The sequence below is a fragment of the Pollachius pollachius genome (assembly GCF_949987615.1).
Source record: "Pollachius pollachius genome assembly, chromosome: 14".
Taxonomy (NCBI): Eukaryota; Metazoa; Chordata; class Actinopteri; order Gadiformes; family Gadidae; genus Pollachius; species Pollachius pollachius.
The window spans coordinates 15,570,492-15,595,061 of NC_136947.1; the positions used below are offsets into that span (position 1 = coordinate 15,570,492).

A 24,570-nucleotide genomic window follows, 5' to 3' on the forward strand; every position below is an offset into this window, starting at 1 on the left:
TCCAATGATTGAACGTTCTGTGCACACAAGTGCGTTGCTGACAGATTCTCGGACTCTTGCGAAAAACTGCAATGTAAAAAGGAACCGCACCAAACCAAATAAACATTGCGTTTTGGTCCGGACCAAAGAGATCGAACTAAGGACTTTCCTGGTGTGAATAAGTAAATGACATTGAGACAATCCATTGCGGTTATTAGGATTTATTCAGAATTAAGGCAGAGAAATAAAGACTACATCATCCATATCAAAACTTTACAAATGATTAGTTGTCATATAACAGAAACATTTCAGAGTTTAATCGACAGATGACATTATTAAAACATTGTGCGCCTTCGAAAACCTACTTGGTTTAAAGAAAAGTCAAAATCAGAACTGCAAAATCATCCAAATGCAGTGATAGGCAGAATGAAAGGGGAGGGGTCTTTGAGATTCTTTGTACTAGTCTATATTCATCTGCTTCAACGGATACCTCTCATTCCTGCGTCTATTATTTGGCATATATTCCATACATTTTCATTTCATATTTCAGGTTCATTTCATTATCCATAAGACAAGCTTTCATTGTAAACTTGTTATAAAAAGAAAGACGCCGACCAGCGTATGTTTGTATGTACGTATGTGCCTATGTATGCACGTGTATATATTGTTTAAAGATAGCAAATGGCACACGTTAAGATGGTGTGCGTCATGACACGACTCTGCCGTCCTTTGTTTACTCCTGAACTGTGTCTCATCCAACTTGGAGCAGTGGTGTCTGCTGATACACCAGAGACAGAGAGAGACAGAGTTCGCTTCTCCGTTTGCACCTTTTCCAAACGAAATACCGCACAGAAGGTGGGGGCCAAAGTACATCATCATGGAGACCACCAAAGCCACTTAGAGGGGAAGGCACTTTCTAAACGACTTATTTATTGAGTTTGTGGTGTCTATCGGTGCGCCAGCACTCCCCCTGGTGTCCTGAAAGGAGGAGGGGGCTGCAGCTTTAGGAGTACTGGTTGGTGAACCTCTGGTGGAACTCCTTCACTTTAGTCAGCAGGACCTTCAGCTTGTCCATCGGCGGCAAGATGGTCATCCTGGACGGGGGGATGAAAGAGAGGAGTCTATCATGGATAGGCCTTTAAAGAGGGGGCGACAAAGCAACTGAAATGGAAGCAGTTTGACGAAAGATGAGTGAGGAGCAGTGGGATCGCTTGTGAGCATGTGCGGTGAACCCACGGCCCTGCTACCTGAAATGGTAGGTGCCGTCCTTCTGGCCGAAGCCGCTCCCGGGGACCAGGCAGATGCCGGTCTCCTCCAGCAGCTTCATGCAGTAGAACATGTCCGGGGCCTGGTCGTTCTCCTGCAGGAGGAACACCGGGAAAGGGATGAGGCAACGCGTTTCTTATCACACATGGGCAATTTCAAAGGTGGGTATGAAGAATGTGTGTGCATGAGTGAGTGGGTGAGAAAAGTACAGTATATAAACACAAATGTTCAAAACGTTACTTTCGTGAGAGCTCTAATAGGCGAACTGAAAATTGGGTGACGGGCATTATAGTTTGCGAAAAACTACAAAACGACAGAGCACTATGAAGTGGCTGGGAGGGGGGACTGACCGCTGCCTCCTCGATGGCTGCCTTTGAGAGGCTGATGCTGGGGAAGGAGTACATGGCTCCCTGCACGGGGTTACAACTGATGCCAGGCACCGTGTTCAGGATCTCCTCCGTCAGTCGGGCCTTCTCTGCCAGGGCACTCAGCGTGGCGGAGCGCTCCTGGGGGGGGGATAACAGAGACCGAACGGAAAAATAAAGAAAGAAAGATAAGAGAACGAAGGCGAGGGTCAAGAGATTAATAATTATCAACAACTTCCGTCCTCAGCGAACAACCAGTAGGGCAGAGTTGTAACAAGCATAGCAGTGTGCTGAAAAAGCTCAGAATGCGCTGGAACACACACAGTGAACCGAGAGCACATGGAGACAACATGGAGGACTTGAGATGAACCACATTAATGCAGGAGGCAAAGCAAACCCCCATTCCAAACCCAACAGCCTTCCGATGGTTTTGGGTTTCAAGACTTAGCAGGCCACCGGAGCGTGGTGAAGTATAGATTAACAGAAGCCTGTCTGCAGCAAATCAATAGCAATGGGACATGCAGAAAGGTCAGCCGTTAAAGAAGGCAGGGCTATTAGAGCGACCAAGTTAAGTTACTGGGAGGTTGTATAACCTTGAGGAGGTTGAGAGGCCCACGTTTCCCTGGCCTAAGCCCTCAGGAGGACTCAATGCTCTCCAAAACACAATGGGAAAGGGAAGGAACCCTGAGGAGGGATGGCTTATCCCAGGGAGGGCCAATTTGCAGCCATAATATATATATATATATATATATACACATATACACACACTGTATATAAACTAGGGGTGGGTAAGTTAACGCTTTAATTCCGCGTTAACACATCATATTTTAACACGATTAATACAAATTGACGCATTAACGCACGTTTAATAGGCTAAAATGTAGCTTCTACCTCAGGGCCATACAGGCGCTGAACGTTGCCAAGACCTGACCTCTCGGACAATCACACGCACGCACACGCACAAGCATACGCACACAACATGTGGCAGGTGTACTGTAAACTGTGTACTGTGTTACTGTAAACCATCTATCTATCTCACTTTCTAAGGACTAGTGCAATATTGGGTTATCGTGTTTACAAGTCATTCAACTGCACTTTAACTCAGTTTTATTTATATTAGATGTGTATTCATGTGTTAGTTTTTCTGCCCACAAAATGTTTTTTAGCTTAGAAAGCAACAGTAGCCTATAGTTTATTTATCAATGGTGTACAGAATAGAGTTTTTTTTATTGTTTTCTATCATACTGTATAGATTGTTTATACATGTTCCTTGTCCTCTCTTTTTAAAGCACCAGGGGGGAGCGCTCCCAAATTTTGCTGTACTCGCTTCTGGTTTTGCCCACAGAATGTCAACATACATATCAAATTCTTTATTTTTTCACTTCTTTACTTTCAATTACACTTGCAGGAAGTGACTAACTGATAACAATTCCCAAATCTGTGGCGTTCCATATGTTTCACATTAAACCCTCACTGAGTGAGTCAATAAACTCTCCCAAGATCACTTGGTCTAGTTTTTGCTTATTAAGAACATTTGGTATGAATGATAATGTGTCATTCTATTTGATAATATAATATAATTCAAATTGGAGTGGATTTAAAATACATTTTTAAAAGTGCGATTAATCGCGAGTTAACTCCCCAATACTTTGCGATTAAAGCTTTGAATTGTCTAATATAAACCAATAAAGTTTGACCAAAAACATCCATCACGTATAATCAACATCTGTAAGTCAACAGTTGATTAATAATAACAGGGTACACCATAGCTTTTGGAGAAAAGCCCTGTGCAAACCTTGATGAAGTTGATGTAGGAGGGCTCCCCGGGCTGTGGGGGGTTGACCACCAGCCCCATGAGGGCCTGCCCGGGCACAGGGGGGCAGAGGCGCACCGACACCAGCTTGTTTAGCTGGGCCTTCACCTCTGGGTCCATGTTGATGATCTCCATGTAGCCCCCACGGAAGCCACATCTGTAGACGACAAACAGGTCATCCAGGGAAGCGGGTCACGGAAAACTACTTGGGCACCGTGTTGACCAAACAGTACCTAGTCTGGTTATTTAGTAACTTTGATTTGTTTAATAAAGGTTAGGGTTAGGGCGTCCTGTTCAAGGGTGCTTACAGGTTGACTGCAGACATAGGCGTTCAGACCTGGAGCCTTTCGGCTGGGAGTCGACCCCAGCCTCTACACTTTCCCCCTACGCCTCTAGATACAATCTCCTGAAACTCACTCTCCCATGTAGCACTTGGAGGTAGAGTGGAAAGAGACCAGTTCCACACTGTCCGAGTACTCTGGTCCCATCTCGAACAGAACCTTCTTGAAGGAGTGGAACTCGCAGCCCTCTGCGTACACGTTATCCTGATAGACCTGAGCCACAATAAACACGCACGCTGCGTTATAGTACAGAGAGTGAAGTGGTGAAACGTTACATTACTCTTGTACAAAAGGAAAAACATTCACAATCAATTATACATCGTTTTTACCTCATCTGCCATCAGTAGGAGGCGCTCTTTAGCAGCAAACCGGATCACATCCTCGATACAATCTCTGCTCTGAACCTGGCCTGTGGGAGAAGGGGTTGTGTTTCAGTGTTGAGTTTGGCAGTGCCATCCTTTGCTGCCCTCTAGTGGACAATTTGGTATTAAAACATTGCCATCGTGGCAAAAAGGTTACTGATTAAGAATAGACAAGAATGATTGTTTTCAGTCCAATGGCAAGGCATAGCTACAGCCAAGGACCATAAAACAAAAAGCAGAACCATTTATATTGCTACCATTGACATATTTTTGTTCCTTAAATGTTGTTCTACCCTTCCCTGTCCAGTCTCGTGACCTTTCCGAACGTGACTATGACATCACACTCACCACACTTTCTCTTTGTACATTAACTGATTGAATTTTGAACAGTCGTCACATTTGTCGAGGGTTTTATTCGTATCCGCACACGCCCACGCTCACTCTAGACGCACGCACGCACGCCGCCGTGGCCTTCCTACCGGTGGGGTTCCCGGGGTTGATGATGCAGAGGGCGCGGGGGTTGCAGTGGCGGCGGGCCTCCTTCAGGGAGCGCTTCAGCTCGCTGAGGTCCATGCTCCAGCACTTGTCCTCGTTGAGGTAGTAGTTGATCTGCACGGCGCCCAGCTCGGCCAGCGCCGCCGAGTACAGCGGGTACTGGGGGATGGAGATCATCACGCCCGTGCGGCCCTCGTCCTCGCCGCACACCAGCAGCTTCAGCATGGTCTGGAGGGCATAGGAGGACACATCCAGACGGTTCCCATGGCGACAGAGATGGGGGCCATGCAACGTGGCGCAGCCTTCTCTGCTTTCGATGTCGTCAAATGCGTTGGGGTTATATCTATCGCATTCTAGCGGAAAATAGTTCCTTGTTTCTATTTGGTTATTAAAATGAAGACAAAGTTTGCGTTTTCTATGGTTCTGAGGGTTCTAGCATAATGGAGATTAATCCTGCCAGATCTCCCTAGGTACACAACCAACGGGAGTTTCACAAAGTTTAAGCGCTGAACCCAAAAACTGATGTGGAACTGGGTCCACAACGAAGGCAGGCGGCGTAACCGTCCACGCTGAACTTTTAGGGATAACAAAACCCCATGAAGACCACTGCGCACCATGATGCCATCGCTGGCGCCCGTGGTGAGGTAGACGTCCTCGGGGTTGCAGGGGATGCCGCCGTCCCGCCGCTCGATGTAGCGGGCCACGTCCTGCAGCACGCAGTCGATGCCCTGGCTGGCACTATAGGCGCCTGGGAGAGGGGGCAAAGGTCATGGAGAGACCCAGGGCAACAATAGAGACCAGTGGGAGATAGAGAGAGGGGGAGAAGGGAGGGGGGTGGAGAGAATGTGTGAGCGAGTGAGTGAAAAGAAAGACGGCAAGACAGAGAGAGCTGATTATGTATTCATTTACTCTGACTTGGAAGGTACGTAATCTTGCCGTAGGATAGAGGAGTCTGACAAGTACAAACACTGAGATGAGCTACTTTTTCCGAGTTCACAAGGTGACCTGCGGCCCAGTAGAGAACGCCCCTCACCAAGACTGCTTCCTCCGCAGGACTGCAGAATGCGGCGGGCTCTATGTTTAGCGTCCTCTGGGAAGGAGCTGTCGTTCAACAGCTCTGGATAAGAGCACATTGCCAGCACCTGAGGACCATCGGCAGAAAGCCACAGAGGGACAGCGAGAGAGCGAGACAAGAGGCAGAGAGAGACAGACACAGAGACAGTTTAAACATTTTAAACAGCAGCTGGATGGAATTCAATCATTCAAAATGCGGTGCCATGTGTGGGAGATGTGGCATGGGAGAGGTTCGGTGCAGACTGCATACCTGTCGGAAGAAGGTGATTGGCTGTTGACCCATGGCGTGTGCATCCCCAATGTTGGCCTTGATGACCTCAGCGAAAGGCTTCTTCACTCCCTGCAGACAGAAGACAATAACAATGTCAAACGATGATATAGACTGCAAAGAAGAGGTTGGCTGGGTAATGCATGAAACTGCTTAAAGAGCCAGTCCACCCACATTTTCAGCTGGAATTTGAACACTATGATATTCAAAAAAACATTGTTTTGGGCTGAGAGTTTTAGGGAGGGGGGGGGGGGGGGAGACATGTGATCCCCATGGTTACGGCCAACTGCAACTTTATGATACTTTTTAAAAGTACGTTGAAATACGGCAAACACTGTAGCAATATAATAGTTGTCGAGGAATCCTACCCCTCACTGGGACGTGGACATTAAACACATCGCTGCTCAGACGGAGCTTCACCATCCACACACACCGTGGCGTTGTACAAAGTGTCGAAAAGGTCAAATTTCTCACGGACAGCGCAGTACAGCGCTGCCCAGGCAGAGCTTCACACGTCTACACAGGCGGCACCTTGATCGTGACGTCCGAGCGCCTTGGAAAGGGCCCTCAGACGTCACGAAAAGATCACCACCTGTGTTCGCAGCAGTTCTCTCTTAGTTGGGGACTTATTTCTCTTCTTAAATTTTAGGGAACTGAGCTAATGGGCGAGCAAAGGACAGTATCTCATAGAAGGTCGACAAAGCAAAGTTGCTGCTTGCAAAACTAAGATCTGCTGTGTCAGCAACACACACGCATGCACATAAACAAGAGAAGAATAACATTGTCACACTCCCATTAAAAGAGAGGCGCGCACTAGAGATGGGCGATATGGCCTAAAATCCATATTGCGATATACATTGCAGCCTCTTGCGATAACGATATATATCACGATATAAAATCATAAAATAACCGTTTCAGAACAGGTTACATAGACCCTAAGGAAAGCCAAACTGCTAAATGTATTTAAAAAAAAGAGAAATATAGTATGTCATTTCGAGAACATTTATTGTGAAACACTGTAATCATACAACATAATGTTGCAGATAAATAAAATTAGTATTGGGTTTCTTTCCTTTAGTGCAAACCATTCTAAAAGGCACTACACTTAGTTTAAGTCCTTGGTTCGTAAATGCCACCCAAGATGCAGAGAACAGGAAAAACGGGTGTCTTTCTAGATAAGAAACAGACACTGTACTGACAATTGGGGATGGGCATGATTAATTGATGATCGATTATTGATTGTTAAGATTTTTGTCGATTACGTGATATTTTTAACCATCAAAAGGAGGTTGACCCAGCCGGAGAGGTGGTCTCGGAGACGTTGCTCAACATGGAGCAAAGAGGAGACGGAACGTCTTTTGGATATTTGGGTCCGATATCCAAAAGACATTCCTTCTCCTCTTTGCTCCATGTTGAGCCACCACCCGACGGTCCGACAAAAGCAAGTAAAAAGTATGCTGGAAAACATAACTTTAAAATGCCGATGCATTTAACACATTCCGAGTCAGGAAGAGGGAGAAGGAGTTGGACCAGTCCGCAGATCAATGTATATCACGCTGGATATCCATGATTGTTTACTTTCACCGGTGCTTCCCCCCCCCCCCTTTTTCTTTAACGCTTTACAACGCCCCAGACCTTTTTGTCCAATGATTTAACCCATTCAGACCGGATCACGCATCTGTGCGTGTTTACCTTTAAGACCGGATTGCGCATCAATGCGTGTTTACCATTAACCCATTTGTACAGGCTGCGCGGAGCAACATTGCATCTACTAGATAGAATGTTGCGCCGCACAGCAGCCGGTACAAATGGGTTAACGTTCTTTGCACACATAAAGGTTTGTTGACGAATTCTGGCACTGTTGCGAAAATTGCAATGTGAAAAGGAATTGCACCAAACCAAAATTTAAACATTGTATTTTGCGTCATCAACATGCATTATCGCGATAGAGCGATAGAAAAATCTCTATCGTAGGCCATTTTTATCGTATATCGTTTATATCACGCATTACTAGCGCGCGCGCACACACACACACACACACACACACACACACACACACACACACACACACACACACACACACACACACACACACACACACACACACACACACACACACACACACACAGCATTAAAATCACGGTATTGGGGGGGCTACTAACCTTCACACAGATCATGTAGGGTTAGGCATGTCAAACTAAGTGTTGGGGGTGTTTATTTGGATATACCAAGTTAAAGAATTTGGTTTATCAACCACCACAATAGAGGATTTATAAAGAGGCGATTCCATTTATAAAATCAACACTATTTCTAACATCAGCGCATATCGGCAAACATATGCATCGACACCGATATATCTGTGACAAGCCAATATCGACCGATAGAATCGGCCAACAGATACATCGCTTGGGCTCTAATCATCATTATAACATGTCAGACATAGCACTAATGCCCAGTTTCTCATGTTTTGAAAGGTCATTGTGGGATTCACAGGAACAAACTGCTGACTCAATGAACTGCATGGAGGCTTGAGTAGCACAAATCTAAAAGATCATAATTGTGCAGAAAGCTGTGAAGGGAAGGTCTGTTCAACTCTAGAGATCTGAATGACTTCGTTGTTTGCTCCATTGCTGTTATCAAAAGAAAACAAGCGGAAGGAACTGAGCTAATGGCCGAGCACAGGACATGTCTCTTAGCAAGTCAACAAAGCAAAAGTTACTGCTTGCAAAACTAAACTCTGCTGTGTCAGCAAAACACACACGCACACACACACGCACACACACACACACACACACACACACACACACACACACACACACACAAAAACAATGTGACCACAGCGCACATCTGGTCTACATTTTTCCCAGAGATTTGTTTTTCAGAACCATGCATGCTTGATCTAATTTTCAGCAGAGGGAATGTTATGGATGAATACTAATAATTTAAAAAATGTATCCGATATTACATCATTAAGAAGCTATCTCAAATATGGAATAACATAATACAAATAAATTAAGTGTTTGTTTACAAAACACTTGGACTGAAACACTTGTTTCATTCCAAACAACCTTTGCACAGTGTCCATAATGTGTACACAGTGTCCCTAATGTGTTATGTTATTCCCGTCCTTCGGAGGAGACGTAAAACCGAGGTCCTGACTCACTGAGGTCATAAAAGATCCCAGGGCACTTATCGCAAAGAGTAGAGGTTTCCCCGGTGTCCTGGCCCAACCAGGCTCACTCAATCTGGCCCCCTAATTATCCTCCTCTATAATTGGCCGACTCATTAATTCCCTCTCTCTACCTCAAGCTGGTGTGTGGTTAGCGTTCTGGCGCAGATTGGCTGCTGTGCATCACCCAAGTGGGTGATGCACACTGGTGGTGGTTAGTGAGGTCCCCCCTTCACTGTAAAGCGGCTTTGAGTGTCTAGAAAAGCGCTATATAAATTCAATCCATTACATCAAGACCAGGAGGCCGATTGGGTGCCTTATCTTACAGATACAGCCCAAGATGCACAGAAAAATGCTCCTATCCTCTAAACCTTAGTCGCCTTAGTCTTGGGTCAGCCTGACTCTGAGCAAAGGAACATAAAATGTGCGTCACAGCAAACAGAGATTGAGAAAACAACATGATCCCTGGCACACAGTAACACACGAACCCACGCACGCGCACACACACACACACACACACACACACAACCAGGTGTCTGACTGGAACCCAAGGGTGCCACACGCTGTTCATTCCAGAGGCACGCAGCTGAAATCCCCCCCGGTGTTTGTCCTGCCAAAGTCAACTGCTAAAGCCGATCCTGCCCAAATATTTTGCATCGAAAAGAACACAACCTTCATTTGGCCACTCCCTCATTGGCTGCACAAGGGAGGCGTCTCTTTGGCTAAGCCAATGGAAGGGCCGGACCGATGCACACTCCTAAGTCCATGGTTCAACATTCACAATCAAGAGCCCAGGATCATTTATAACAAACCCCCCCCCCCCCAGTTGGTGGAACAACAGCCACCTCCCCTGACCGATGAGGTTGGGTGGTTCCCTATGTTTTGTGGGAGCAAACATTCAGCAAAGACCAAGCAAAGCACACAGAATATCCAACCACCCCAAAAGGGGCTGAAGATAGGCTCTTATTTTAAACTAGTGTCAAACAAGGTTCACAATAAATTAAAACTATGAGGGACAATTATTTACCTGTTGTACTTTATATGGCTGTGTGTCACTTCTGATTGCCATCGTTACGTTACTGTTCTCTCCTGACGCGCAGGGTTTCACAGATTTTGTTCCCATAACAATGAACCCAATTTAAAGACTGAAGGCAATTCACTCCTATAGTTCTGCCTAGTGACAATACTAATTATGTGTTTTTTGCTTTCAGCTCATTACATCCACAGCAATGTTTATGTTTTTTTTTAAACTTCACATCAAAGTGAAATCGCCAACAACAATGAACTTTGAGTTAAAGGATTAGGAAGGAATAATGTGCTAGCAGCTAGCAGGGTTCAAAGTCTCCTCATAAAATGATTTATTTGATTTAAGTACAAAACAATCATTGTTAAGATTAACAGGATCTACTGTGAGGACAACTGTGCAATCTCACTCAGACAGAGAGTGAGTGAGATTGGGTGACTGGAAAATCCTCACTGATAAAAAATAAAACATCATGACCCACTTCCCAGACACCCTACACCTATCCCAGTGTTTTTCCTTCATGCATCCAGTGGGGGCACAGTGCTGCCACTGGATTAATACCGCCATGCAAATAATGATGTCTATAATCAATATTTGACAACTGACAAATAGTGTTGGTTGCACACATCAACACAGTGCAGGCGTGCATCAACATAGTGCACCTCATACCCACCTCAGCACTGCTGCTTGAAATAAAATCGTAGATGGGAGCACTATGTGTTTGTGGGCCAGTCTGAGGGCCAACCATCTTACCCTTAATGCAACATTCATAGCGTTAAAGTGGTCATCTTGAGCCGCTTGAGCCACCAGTGAGTTGATGAGCGAGCCTGTTGTGGTGGCTCCGCCGTACCCAGAATCTCGGGCCTTCCAACTGCCGCTAGGCGAGGGCAAACGCATCACTAGCTGTGCACTACTTGTTATTTGAGGGCATGGCAGGAATGTCCCCAACACCCAGTTTGTAACAATTATAACACTGCAAATGCACAGGCTTTCATCAGTGGGCCTTAGGCTCAATCATCATTGTTTTAACTTGTTCGGCGATGGTGACATAAGTGTATTTAAATGAAAATCTTTGGTTATCTTCAAGACTTCAACTTGAAATAAATCAATCATCAGTTTTTCTGTGACTTCAACAGAGATTAATAAAATATTCTGGGAGCTCTGTACAATAGGGACGATTATTTTCAGGTAGTGATACAGTGACAGAAGTAAAGGATGCAAAATGTTCTATAGCTTAAGCACAGGCATTGAATTTGTACAGGGTGACACGAGTACAGAGTGTTTGAAACTTGGTAGACACTGAATATATAGGCCTCTGGGCATCATTTATCCTATAGGCTGGTGGCTTGATAGGAGAGCCCACTGGCTAAGGATGAGCTGGCCCTCTATTAACAGCATTGAAGGACCGCAAAGGTCTTAAATAGGCCATCTTCTCACAGAACACCTGCTATAAAAGTCTCTTCTCTGAGACACAAGATTCATCTCTCACCAAGGGAGGCTAATAGCCCCAACCACACTTAACACACCTGACTGCACTCTGTACACCAAGCTTTGGTTTCCTTGACAACATGAATTGCTGAAAGAAGAACAGGCTATTGCTTTCAACTATTCGTTATTCAAACCAATGTGTTGGCATGAATGATGCGCCTTAGTACACACGTTAGTGTTTTTGTAGAGTATGTAGTAAGGGGTATAATTTATTCGGCCAACCAGTCTGAGAGGATAGAGTATGTCATTGTCCTGGCGTCCAATGTTTTTCTCAAAAAGTAGCCCCCATCACAGATGGCAATCATGGAATGAACACGGTTTTATCAGAATGTAGTAAATAGTAATCGCTTGAAAAATAGTAACAGCAGATGTTTTGAGGACACTGCAAATATTGGAGATGGACAACGTTCCTCCGATACTTGTAAACCACACCGCGAGTTCCAACCACTCGAAGAGAGAAAGGAGCAAAAAGATAGAAATAAAGGAATAGCTCAGTGTCTAGGTGAGCCCGGCCAAATATCTCAGTAGATCTCCCTGGAATCTGTAGTGTGCCTGGCTAATTATAGGCCTTCTGCTAATTAAATAACGAAGGGACGTTGGGGGGAGGGAGGGGTGGATTTGTAAATACTCGGGAAAGGGACTAATCTTCTAATGGTGATTAGAAGCAAATGGTCATGGATCGGGAATAAAGTCGACAATTCGGGACGGTACAGATGCTGCAAGATTGCAAATAGGATTTTAAAGTATATGTTTGCCCAAATACCTTCACTCCACTCCACATACAAATGACCTGACGAGGTACCTCCATACACGTGCAACTCAGACTTATATAGTCTTAGTTGGCACAAGAATATGTAATCAATGAATATGTTTCCAATGTCCTCAATGTCCAACGTATGGATAACAACTGCTAAAACGACATCGCTGCATTATTTGTTGGTACCCAGACACCTCTGTTGTTAACGTCAGTGCACCATGCAGTAACGTCACATGCACCGTAAGCACCAAGTACAACGACTGATTGGACCCGTTATTCGTTATGAAATCGAATACAAGGCACAAAGCTTTTAGCAATCACTATCCGTGTCAAATTAAACCGAATAGGTCAAAAGATGTAAACAAAGACTAGGCCTGCAGTGGGGGGGGGGGGGGGAGAGAGAGAGACCCACCTCCCGGAGCTCCTTCTCGATCTGCACGGCGCGCTGCACGATGGGTCCCCGCACGGCGTACTCCACCTTCTTCACCGTGGGATTCATGGTGTCGATGGTCAGCACCTTGCCCCAGGGTCCGTTCTCGGACATTTTCTCCTTGGCGTATCCAAGCCGCGAGGCACTGAGTCCAGAGTGGGCTCTGCTCGGGGCAGCGAAGCGGTACAGCGGGGACGATGAATGAACACCCGGGCTATTCGGGTGTGCGGCGGGGTGCTGCTGCCGCTGCTGTACGCCGCCGCAAACGAACGCCGTGTCGTTCCGTCCACCTGTGAGAAGACGGACGTTCCTAGACGGTATTCTTTGTATCCAAGTGGCTGCCATGTTATTCTTAAGGGTTGAAGATATATTAAAATATCCTTGGTGTTCTGCAACCACCGTCCCAACTCTAGCCAAACTCTCCAACGCTATGAAAGTGCCACAACCGCACTTCTGAACTGACCACGCCGAGCCTGGACCTTTGAACCTGGCACCGGCCGGCGGAAGGCGTTCGTTTCTTCAAACTGGTTAGCGTTACGCTACGGTGTATAACTTAACAAGTACTGAATTTAACAACAACGATCCGGGCAAAGGACTTCAGCACTAACGGCAACATCTCTAAACGTCTCTCGAGTTGAATAACCGCCTCTTTGTGTGTACGATGTCCTCCCCTCCCCTCATGCCGTTACTCTCTGCTCACACACCGTTATGTTGCCAATCTGAGCTGAGTCTCCGGTTACCGAGGCGACGGAAGGGATAAGAGGGGCTATGTAAGAGCACTGGACCAACCAGGCTCGACCGCTCAACCACCTTTCGAATTACACTACACGTGGGGGGAAGATTTGGAAAGGATTCTACTATGCCAATAAAAAATCTTAACAATAGCCTGCATTTTATCTTCTGTTTGAGAATGTTTTTCTTTCCTCTTATAGTTTTTAATGTTAAATGTGAGGAACTGTCTGTCTAATCTTCATATGCATCTGAGTTCATGATATAAATCTAACTGCTAAAAAGAGTTCCACAATACCACAGGAAGTTGTACCCCTGGAAACCAGAAGTAGATACCAGCCAGTTGTCTCTGCAAGGCTGAAGCCCATGCTTTGCATTCTGTTTTGAGTTTGGATGGCATATTGTAGACTATTGTAGGGCAAATGTCAGGTGGAGGAACAAGGTCAGCTCTCTGTATAGCTGCTGTCAATCCAGCCATTCTTCCAGTCAGGAGTTACTTAAAAGTTTTAAAATACTTTCCCCCTCACACATTTAACATCCACACGCAAGGGACAGGGTTCTATCATGGATTGGCAACAGCTTAGACCATCGTGGTAAGGACAAACTTTGATTAAATTTGAGGGCTTGAACACCCTGTGCTTTGGCAAGATATCACTTCTCTACCAACGCTCAAGAACACATAACAAATAACAGTGCCACTATCATTTTGCCACATTTGAATATCCAACCACATCCACTTAAATATTATAATTCACAGTAATCCAATTAAACATATATTCTTCAGTGGGCTATAGCATAATAGAGCTCCTCACATTAATAGTCACTGTGATTCGATTTGGGTCATTTTCATCTCATTCCATTTAATAATCTGATCTGTTTGAATATACATCGATATCCAGACACAAACAACACATAATTGTTAATGCTTCAATTGGCAAGAATACACAGAATAATCAATGTCAGTATTAGACAATCATTAGATATTTCAAATGAAGCAATCATAGGGTTGAAGGCAACATAAACAGGGACAGAAACAACAGGATATATAAACAGTAAGAACGGTCAGACATTGCCCTCGGGTTATAGGTCTCAGTTGATCTCTCACAGTGAATAATTCAAGTATAGGTTCAATCACAAAGCTAAGCTTACACTGTCACAGAGTAAGCTAAGTAATAACAGAAAGGGCTATTTGCAATAGTTGCTAAGTCACATCACAAGTTACCTCCCTTTGGTGTTGTACGTGAATTTGAGACACTGTGGTTTCCTGTACTGATCCCCAGTATGTAGTGACACAGAATAACTCCCAGTAAACCAAATTCATATTTAAAATAAATACTATGGACTGGTGAGTCCCCGTTTGAAAAACAGTAGATAGCCATAAACAAAGCCTGTGCCTGAAACACATTGAACATGTTCAGTAAGAAATGTTTCTTTAAAACCCAGTGTCTGCTGTGACAGCCAAGAGGGTCTGCGTGGCAACATTCCTCAGGGCGAAGGTGGGCACCGAGAGCGGGGTGAGCAGGAACAGCTGATGCTGCTGGGTCTGCAGGCCGTAGCACTTGCACTCCTCTGTGACCAGATAGCACTGCAGGGGCTGGTGGGGAAATCCAGCCACAAAGTCCCCAGAAGCGCTGCTTCTCCTTTGGGCCTTTTCCTCTGCCGGAACGCCGGGTACTGGCGCCTCCTCCTGGCTGAAGTAGCGCGTGGCAGCAAAGATGTAGAAGACCCTGAGTAGCTCCCGGCAGCGGGCTTTGGAGGGCAGGGTGGGGCTGCCCTCGGCACTGGCCCGCACGCAGGAGACGGAGCGCCGGGCCTCCCGGTTCAGGACCAGCAGGGCCAGCACGTCGGGGACGCGGAGGGACACGGTGCCGGGCAGGCAGCGCTCTCCGACGGCCAGGCAATCCCTCAGCGTCTCCACCAACGGGGACCAGAACTGCCTCACCAGGTCGCTCTGGGCCTTTTGCAGGGAAGGGGTGGGGCCGCACAGCACGCACACGTCGGCCCCTGGGAGCAGCTGGAAGCGGAGGAGCCGGTGGGCCACCGTGGGGCTGCCCTGGGGAAGGAACACCGGGTAGTCGCAAGAGGCCGAGCCAGAGGAAGAGAGCATGCGCATCAGAGCGGAGAGCAGAATCACCTCCTGCGGTGCCAGGCGCCACCAGTTCTCAGTAGCCGCCGCCACGCGGCCGTGGACCACCAGGCAGCCAAACTCACTGTCCACAGACTGGGTGAAGCCGTTCACCGCCTCCTGGACCAGCGCGGGGTTGGGGGGCAGCAGGCAGTCGGCGCAGTGCGTCAGGTTTCCCATGATGCCCTGGTGCCTGTCCTCCAGCAGCTGGTCGATGAGGCCGAAGCAGGAACGGAGGTCCTTCTTCAGCCGCTCCACATTCCTCACGTTGGTAAGCTCCTCCCGTCCCAGCACCAGCACCATGCAGTTCCACACGTTCTCCAGCAGCCGCTCCAGGAACAGCTCTTCCCCTTTGACATGGCCTTGACTGATGCCCGTTGACCGATGTCCTCCGTTGACAGCAATGAGCATGACGCTATCGTGGAAGACGCGCCATACAACTCTACCGCCACAGTCAGTCTGACAGCTGGACAACACAACGCCCTGGCCATCTCCAAACATGTGGACTCCGTTCAGGGAGCCGATGACGGAGAAGGGGAGCTGTTTTGAGGCCCCCCTGGTGAACAGAGGAACGCCACTGTTTGCAGTTAAGCAGAGGATCTGCGTTGAGCCATCCTGCAGCATCATCTCTCATGGGACACTTGTTACTGTTGGAATTATAGATACGATACATTAAGATATATTAGGTGCATAAAGTAAAGTTTATGAAGAATATTTTGTTGCAGGAATAAAGATAGGTCCGATTTAAAAACTCTCCTTATTGATATGAAGTTAACCTGATTTACCTGAATAAGGCTAATCTAATTCTAGACCTGACAAAGGACTCATCTGATCCGTAGAAAAGGCATCGTTGTACTATCTTGGTACATTATGAGACAGGAAAGAGTGTCCAATATTAATATTAGTTAGTACATTATGGTTTGGATGAGATGAGATGGACTAGTAACAGGAACTCCAAGCGGCTCGTGTTTCCACAGCAACTCATGGCACACCGGTCACATGACACCGTTGATTTTTCTACCTTAAAGTCCTCCATGGCTAAAGCAGTTTCATCAATAGATACCAACATGTCACTCTATCGAACTATTAATACTGAAATACATGCCTGAGCTCAGTATGAAGTTAGAATAACTAAAATAATTGTGTCTTTGGAATTCCTTTTTCTTGACTTCCGCTTTTTGAGTCTCGCGATACTACCGGATTTAACCACCCCCGTCTTCATTTAATTGCTACCCCATTGGCTCACAAAACTGGGAGGTCATGCTCAACCCCCATTGGCCAACTAAGGGGCCTAAGGAGGTGGAGCTGCAGCTCGACCCTTCTCAATATTTGACGCAGGGGGGCGCTACTGAGAACATTGATCATTCAACCCGCATTGAATTGAGACCTAATTACCATGTCGATACATAATTAATAACTGTTAAAACGTGCGGTACTTTAAAATTTACTGAGGCAAAAAAAATATAAAGATTATAAATTCAAGTGACCCATAAATAATTTTTGGGAATTTTGGCCATAAATTATGCCAGAAATAATGATAATATAACACTATTTATCATAATGAGAAACGTAATAATGTTGCATTGTAAAAATAAAAATGATAAAAAGACACACAATGCAGCTTACTTGAGAGAGTAGTAAAGAATGTATTTTAATCCTTAAATACAAAAAAGTCAAGAACATTGATGGCTAAAATAGAACGTTAGAAAAGGCACAATAATTTAATTGGAAAAAAAAAATCACACTGTGCCATGAAAAATAAAACCGTCTTTCTTCTCCTCGGGTTGAAAATAGATGGCAATTTTGACACGATTTCATCTTTATCGACACAAAAGAGATCACGTGGCAGTATTATAATGGCTTGACATGAAGAGCAGTGTTGAGGTCAACTTTTCCCTGTAGCACTTAACAGAAGGCCTGTGGAACAAATACAAAATATATTTCGGTAAGACAACCTATTTCGTTTTGCTAGTACATACTTATTTATGAATGCCATCATTGTCAGTTATCCAACCTCTTCACAAAGAAGCAATACAAAGATTATCTCTCCCCCCATCCCAGTAAAATGGTGTTCATTGTTTTCATGAGTGTAGTTACATTTTTATTAGATATCTAAATGGAATGGGAAAAACAATCTTCGAATTTCTATGCAAAGTTTACAATTTACCAATTAAATCGATTAACAAGCAAGAAAAAATAATATGTAGACGTTATTAACTATAAGAAGACTAAATACGTACCGATGAATGCAGTGGTCTCACAAAAAGGAACAGACTTTCTGTGGTCTGAAAGGATTAGTGCTGGACGACACTCCGGTCAGGAGAGGGTCCTGCATGGCATTCTGCATGCAAAATTGTTGGAGGTCTGCAGCAGCTTGGGACACCTGTAAACGAGAGAACGAAAGTGACACACCAACATAAGTACATTTTATGAACACTGATGTAAAATAAACACAGGCACACTTTTCAGTAGATAGAAATTTCGATCGTTTCGGTTGATTCATCATTTCGGTGGGTGCAAACAGGGGGCGCCTTAGGGCGCTTCACAAGGACTGTACATAAATACTGCATTACACCGATCTATGATGTCAATCACGCCACAATGTATCGAGACATTGTTAACGCGACCCTCTTTAAAATGGGTTTTCATCGTGCTGACACCCAGAGTCCACAGGATATCAACAGCCTCCCTTCGAGTCCCACGCCCTTCTTTTCCCGAGCAGCATTAGCTGCTAACGCCGTCGCCCACCTACGTTAGCCCCGTTAGCGGATGGTTTCCAGGTGTATTAGTTATTTAAGATCATTCAATAAATACCTTCACTCTGTTAATGCTCGCCTCAAAGCGTAGCTGCTGCACAATTTTCTTCATGGCGACGAGATTTGAAGAACTGGACATGGTGACTGGTAAATATAATGCTGTGCGGTGCGATAGTTCTCTAGCTAAAGAGATACAAGACTGGGGGACAAAAGCAAAAGATGATGACATCCGGATTCCGGTTATTTTTTTGGGTGCAGTTCTTTTAACAATTCACTAGGGGGCAAATACATGGAAGACAACAAGTATGTGAAACAATTGGATAATACAAAAACTTTTATTGCACACGTTGCTTATCATTTAGATAAGCAATATTTCTCAGTGAGTTTCATTAAAACACTTTTCAATCAAAAGTCTTTTGAAGTACAACAAAATCCAAAGATGGGTAAACGGAGTGTTCTTAAAGTAATCAGACAAGTGCTTGGCTGATACCCAAATAGTTTGAAAAAGATAAACAAACATATAATTAAAGTGCTCTCCTTTGTGATCAAGCTTGGTGAAGATCCATGTTTGAAAAAATAACAAGTCAGTGGCATCCTGAGGCAGTGTTGATGGCGCATAATATGTAGTCTGCCAAGCCATTTGCTAATTATACTCCATAAATATAGTGTCCTCAGAGGGGGCTGTCATCGTCTTTGTCAAGAGAGAGGATACAAGGGTCTCTACATCGGACACTACGCTTTGATTTCCCAAAAGGGTTCTCAGCCCGAATGGGGCTGCTGGACTCTTGCCAGCTCCCTCGCTTCGAGTGTCTGAAAGAAAGTTACAGAAAGACAGCCGTCATAACCAGAGAAGAGCACAAGTCAAATACTGATACACTGCGATGTTAATAGTTGGTTTCAACTGGAATATTTAGATACATTTTTTAATCAAATATAAAATGCATTCTTCTTATATTTGCATACATAAGTAAAAAACTGATCAAGGTGAAGTATCTGGTGATTGACAAAAAAAAAACAACATCTCTATAGACAGAGCTAAACATTCATAACAATAGTAATTGAATCAAGTGATGCAACAAACCTTGTGTCGGGTTGTATAAGGTGGAGTGTACGGTATAGTTCTGTTGTGGATGGCAGGCCAGCACTGATGGAAGAATACGGAGTGGAGAACGCAGTGTAGGTGGAGGACTTTGTCAGTTTGGCTGGTGTGTAAGACTGCGGCAACTCTGGCTCACTTCCTACCCACACAATATATATCCAGTCAATAGTTATAATTATCCAAGATGCCCATTGGTAGGTATTAGTCCAAGTCAACCAGTTTTAAAATAACCAACAGTATAGTCAAGGTGATCACTCACTGATCGATAAGGCACTCTGGGAGTCAGACAAGGAGTATCTCTTTCGGTCCACAAATGGGGTCATGTTAAGAAATTGATTCTTGAGCCAGCCAGCACGGTCCTCTTCAAATGTTTTTTTCTATAGGACACAAATAGAAAAAATAAGTTACTGTCAAGACTTGCTGATCAGTTTATTATTATTATTATTATTTATTGTAGTGTTAGGTCAACAAGTGCATTATTGGACTACGTTCTTCGGGCAAACAGATTATGTATAGAATCGCTTCAGTCCATACTAGATGTTCAGGTTGGAAGGCAAGTTAAATAAGCAAGTGTGTCATATGATGCATCATCTATGAACAGATGGCTGCATATGAATGCAGAATCTGTAAGCAAAGGGACAATATTTAGTCATCGGTAGGGGTCTGGTGTCTGTTTTTAGTCCCAGTGGTATAGACCAATAACGTTTGAGGGGGGCTTTGGTTGCACGTGGAGGGCAACAATACGTTGGAGGAATGATCTCTTGCCTAGAGCGCCAACATGTCTTTGGCCAGTGCCGTGCACTACGTCCTCGACCTGAGACTCATAGTGGGCCTACCTCGTGTCCGAGTCGGATGGCCGCCTCTGTGAAGTTCTTCCTCTCCCTCTCAAAGTTGCCCTTCTGCTCCTCAAAGAGCCGCCACTCCTCCTTGAGGCGCTCCTTCTCCTCCAGCGTGTAGCAGTCGTTGAGGAGCGCTGCCGTTTCCTCGTCGAACGAGGAGTTCAGTTGTTTCTGTTGGGGAGGGCGGGCAGGCAGATCAAGCCCAATAGGCATTACAGTTGCTGGTTGTAAACAGGTTTGCATCAATTCACTATGATGAACGCTTGCATTTTTGTATCTAGTCTGTAAACTGAAACAAAGACGAGGCAACAGCAAAACAAATATGAAAAAAATAGAGAGAAAGCCCTGTTATAAAGTCTAAAAGTCGGTGTCTAAAGTCTGGTGGCAGCGCGTGTTTGCCATGGCCCACCTGGAGGAGCTGCTGCTGGGTGTGAATGAAATCCTTGCCCTGTTGCACTTCCAGCCTCATCCTATGCATCTCCTCCTCGTGGACTTCCCTGGGAACCGCCTCCGCGCTTCCAGACTGCTGCTGGGTCTGGGCCAGGGACACTAGGAAGACAACAAATAAAAGATAAGAAGACAAGTCGCGTGATTGGGAGGGGTTATTGTGTTGGTAGGATATTAGGATCATTGAGTAATCTTCACGTTCCGAACACGGATAATTCAATGGCCAATATGGCTCCGCTGACTCTTATTGCGGATATGGATTTGACCATATCAACACCCCGATGAATAATACAATCCCTATGCTTTAAAGTCAATGCCTCACATAAGCTTCCATCATACCGAGGCGTTGGGATTAGCTTGTGTGACCGCGCAGCAGTACCTTGGCTGTCCAGTTTCTCCATGTGGTTCTTCAGCCTCCTCCACTGCAGCCTGATGCTGTTGGTAAGCTGCTCCCGGGCCTGCTCACAGGACTGGTCCAGGTTCTCCCTACTGCACTCGCCCATCTCCTCCTCCCCCTCCAAACCAGCCTGAGGGAAACCCTACAACAAGACCCAGGGGAGTCAAGATTCATGACAAACTAAAAGAAATGTTCAGGTGCTGATATGAATGCCAAGATGCCACTTAAATACAATATCAATAGCTTCACTCCGAGGTGAGGCATAACTAAGGATGATTTTTTATTGTAGATAAACTAACACATTTTTAAACATCAATGACGGATTCGACCAATCAGAAGAAGGTACCCGCTCGTGACTGTCGTCTCCGGGCGACCCTTTGGCACAGGGCTTGTGTGGACTCAGGATGTACATCATGTCCCTCTTCATCTGCTGGAGAACTTTCTTCAGCTCGCTGTTCTCCACCATCAGAGACTGCTGGCGAGCCTCGTAGTCATTCAGCAGAGACTTGTACATGTCTCCCTCATGGCTGGAGAAGAATAAGAAACATGGCAAGGTTTTAACTGCTGTGACAAGCGAGGGCAGACGCAGGATGAACTGCCCAGAATTATATTTCTAATAATGAGCCAGTCTACCTGGTTCCAGCTTTCCCCGTCTTCCACTGGATCCTTTTGCCGTCCGATCGACCCAGGTAGTTCAAAACGTCTATAGCTGTTGGAATTGATCCGAATACTCAGAACACACACAAACACCCCCCAACCCACACGATAAGAGACTGTCGACAGGCGGCTAGCAGACCTAGTTTCTTATCCCGTTTGTCAATCAGCAGTTGACCCAGGCGCTCCTTCAGCTTGACACACTCCCTCTCCTTCCTCTTGGCGTCATGGCTGTACTGGGAGGCACGGCCAGCGATGATGTTCTGGAGCTTCTGGATCTGTCAAGGGAGAAAAAAAAAAACTAGATTAGTCCAATGCACCCTTGTGTATTGTTGTGTATTGTGTATTGTGTATGCACACACTGCTATTCAAGAAAATGACAGAATTTAAAAATGCAAACCTCCTCTTTTTCAGACTTCAGGCAGCTTTGCAAGGTCTCAATTTTAAGCTGTAGCTGTCGCTCCTTCTCATGTAGTCCAGACTTCTCCCTCTTCAGTAGTTCCAACTGATCCTGGTGACACATTGTCCAATGCATTTTATGAAATACAGCTATCACAGGCCTTGCAGGTTCACCTTTGCGTCCTTGGACAAAAATCAATGTTAAGATATTCATGGATTCCGACAAGAGCAGATAAGTATTGACATTACATTGCAGTGGCAGCGTTTTTTAAAAAACACAACACACGCAACCGCCGCCCCCCCCCCCCCCCCCCCCCCCCCCCCGCTACCCAAGGTACCTTGAGCCGGTAGTTGCCGGTCTGCAGGTGCTCCAGGGTGCTGGAGGTCCTCAGCAGATCTCGTTCTAGCTCCTCCAGGGAGCGCTGGCTGCGGCGCTGCGCCTGCAACAGCTCGTACATGGCGTTCAGGGCGGGCACGGAGCTCAGCGTGGCCTCCACTGGCGTTGCGATGCACATGGAGGGGAGGCCTAACGAAACCAGCTCCTGGGATGAAGGAATGGTAGGTATTGAGGCAGGACAGAGGACACGGAGTTGATGCAGCTTTGACGTGAACTAGTCACCGGAGCATTGGAGTAACGTGTATAAGTAAGTGCAAGTGCAGGTGCGAGTACCTGGTTGATGTATAAAATGCATTGTGGCACGTTGTCCTCGATGCAGAAGGCACTTAGGACATTGTGTGAGCTTTTGGACAGTGGCAGAGAGGAGGAATACAGTGAATCATGGTTTGGTCTGGACGAGGAGAGGGTCACCCGTGATATACTGGAGATCTCAGAGTTCTCTAAAAAGGAGAGAGCAAACAAAAGGCTGTTTGCACTGCTGGTCTTTATAGACAGAAAAATGTGTTTGATTATGTAATACAACAATGACACGTCCACGACACTACCTCAGAAGGCCACAGAATTGGGTTACAGCTTGGAAATGAGAACACATATATAGGGCACATGGAGACGATTTGGGAATACAGCTCATGGACCTATCTATTTCCGACCTAGCCTGGTGGTGGGTGCGTTCAAATTGCACAACCCACTTACCCATAGATACACCTAATGGTGAAGTCCTCGACCAGTCTCCCATATCAAAGAAGTTTAGGACACAGGCGCGGTCATCAGTTTAGTCTGATCTTGGGGATGGATTAAGAGCTGTGCAGCAGATTGGAGGCACTCGCTGGATCAGAGCCCTGAAATAAGCCTCCACATAATCAGGGGGTAGATAATCGAGGTTGCATTCAACACAGATTGTACTATCAGACAGTTGAAGAAGGGGTGTGTGCATCAAGCTTAGGCAGGACAAAGTGTAATTAATAATGATCCAGAGAAAGAAGCTATTACACAACTATGAACCCTCCAACCTATTCATGTCAAAACAAGACAAACCAGTTCTCTCCCATGCCACTCCAACTAAAGCTATATTGTACAACTGTCTACTATCTGCACAGCGACTTTTAAATTTAAAGTTTATATTCCTATAAAATAAAGTCGTAGGGTAAAATAAATGCTGACAAACTGATATATCTAATATATCTAATCATGCGTTATGTTAATTTGCCGGATCTCCCACACGGTATGTCGAGCGTGTGTGGACACATTTGAAACAACTCGTGCTTTCTAATCTCTGGAGCAGCACAGCAGCCATGTGTTATCTATGAAAACACGCACTTTACTCACTACAACCCTGACCTTAGTAGGGCATAATATAGATAACGCGATTTAACTGTCCTCCTTACTATGTCATACAATTAAAGCATCCTACCTTAACACAGAGACAAAGTTGAACGCATTTGCATTAGTTAATTGTCCTTGTCAGGTTGTACACCATGATCATCCGTTCGATAAACAGCGGGCAGCTACAGCACTGTTAACGTTAGCTCACACGGACCGAGGACAGCACGTTCACTGATCATAGTCCGACATTGAACACGACATTCAACCATCATCCAAATACAAATGGTATTGCCAACACACCTGCCGTCCCTTAAACACAGCCACACAACTCGCACTGTGTCGCAGATCACTTGACACTGTCATGAGAACGCAACATATACTCCGTGTTTTACCTTAACTCGTTCGGCAAACATCATGAAGGTGCAGAGCGCTGATTGTTTTTAAGTGTATTCCCGTGTCGGCGTCCATCTAAACACCTCTGTCATTGGAGGCCATGTTGTCAAGCAACCAATATCTGAACAGCACATTGGATGCGAACCAACCGAGAGAGGATTATGCAAATGTGGAGCGCCCT

General features: G+C 45.5%; 4 protein-coding genes across 7 annotated transcripts; all 4 read right to left on the reverse strand.

Annotated features, from left to right (window-relative positions):
* Positions 1-204: 204 nt before the first annotated feature.
* Positions 205-13,509, reverse strand: LOC307085497 (alanine aminotransferase 2-like). Its single transcript, XM_079750314.1, has 11 exons — positions 12,814-13,509; positions 5,946-6,035; positions 5,655-5,763; positions 5,236-5,369; positions 4,606-4,849; positions 4,094-4,173; positions 3,841-3,977; positions 3,406-3,580; positions 1,596-1,751; positions 1,227-1,339; positions 205-1,073 (listed from the first exon to the last, which is right to left on the reverse strand). Exons 1-11 carry the CDS (start codon positions 13,174-13,176, stop codon positions 983-985), a joined length of 1,692 nt encoding a protein of 563 aa, XP_079606440.1. The 5' UTR covers positions 13,177-13,509; the 3' UTR covers positions 205-982.
* Positions 13,510-14,604: 1,095 nt separating this feature from the next.
* On the reverse strand, positions 14,605-16,711 carry fuz (fuzzy planar cell polarity protein). Its single transcript, XM_079751514.1, has 2 exons — positions 16,598-16,711; positions 14,605-16,332 (listed from the first exon to the last, which is right to left on the reverse strand). Exon 2 carries the CDS (start codon positions 16,310-16,312, stop codon positions 14,993-14,995), a length of 1,320 nt encoding a protein of 439 aa, XP_079607640.1. The 5' UTR covers positions 16,313-16,332; positions 16,598-16,711; the 3' UTR covers positions 14,605-14,992.
* Positions 16,712-17,311: 600 nt separating this feature from the next.
* On the reverse strand, positions 17,312-18,670 carry LOC307085612 (guanine nucleotide-binding protein G(I)/G(S)/G(O) subunit gamma-5-like; the record flags this gene model as incomplete). The annotated part of the gene is made up of 3 exons (XM_079750470.1): positions 17,312-17,602; positions 17,926-18,068; positions 18,500-18,670. 2 exons carry the CDS (start codon positions 18,668-18,670, stop codon positions 17,943-17,945), a joined length of 297 nt encoding a protein of 98 aa, XP_079606596.1. The 3' UTR covers positions 17,312-17,602; positions 17,926-17,942.
* Positions 18,671-18,762: 92 nt separating this feature from the next.
* On the reverse strand, positions 18,763-24,489 carry ssx2ipa (synovial sarcoma, X breakpoint 2 interacting protein a). Of its 4 annotated transcripts, none has more exons than XM_079751475.1 (14): positions 24,389-24,489; positions 23,367-23,512; positions 22,947-23,113; positions 22,615-22,818; positions 22,278-22,388; positions 22,020-22,155; positions 21,857-21,932; positions 21,570-21,750; positions 21,206-21,365; positions 20,789-20,928; positions 20,377-20,550; positions 19,800-19,917; positions 19,523-19,679; positions 18,763-19,251 (listed from the first exon to the last, which is right to left on the reverse strand). In XM_079751475.1, the coding sequence occupies exons 2-14, from the start codon at positions 23,407-23,409 to the stop codon at positions 19,113-19,115; spliced, it is 1,806 nt and encodes a 601-aa protein (XP_079607601.1). In that variant the 5' UTR covers positions 23,410-23,512; positions 24,389-24,489; the 3' UTR covers positions 18,763-19,112. The 4 variants fall into 4 exon arrangements, with proteins under 4 accessions (XP_079607601.1, XP_079607603.1, XP_079607602.1 ...); XM_079751477.1 differs by lacking the exon at positions 24,389-24,489 and adding an exon at positions 24,297-24,386; XM_079751476.1 differs by lacking the exon at positions 24,389-24,489 and adding an exon at positions 24,085-24,342.
* Between the last annotated feature and the right edge of the window lie 81 nt (positions 24,490-24,570).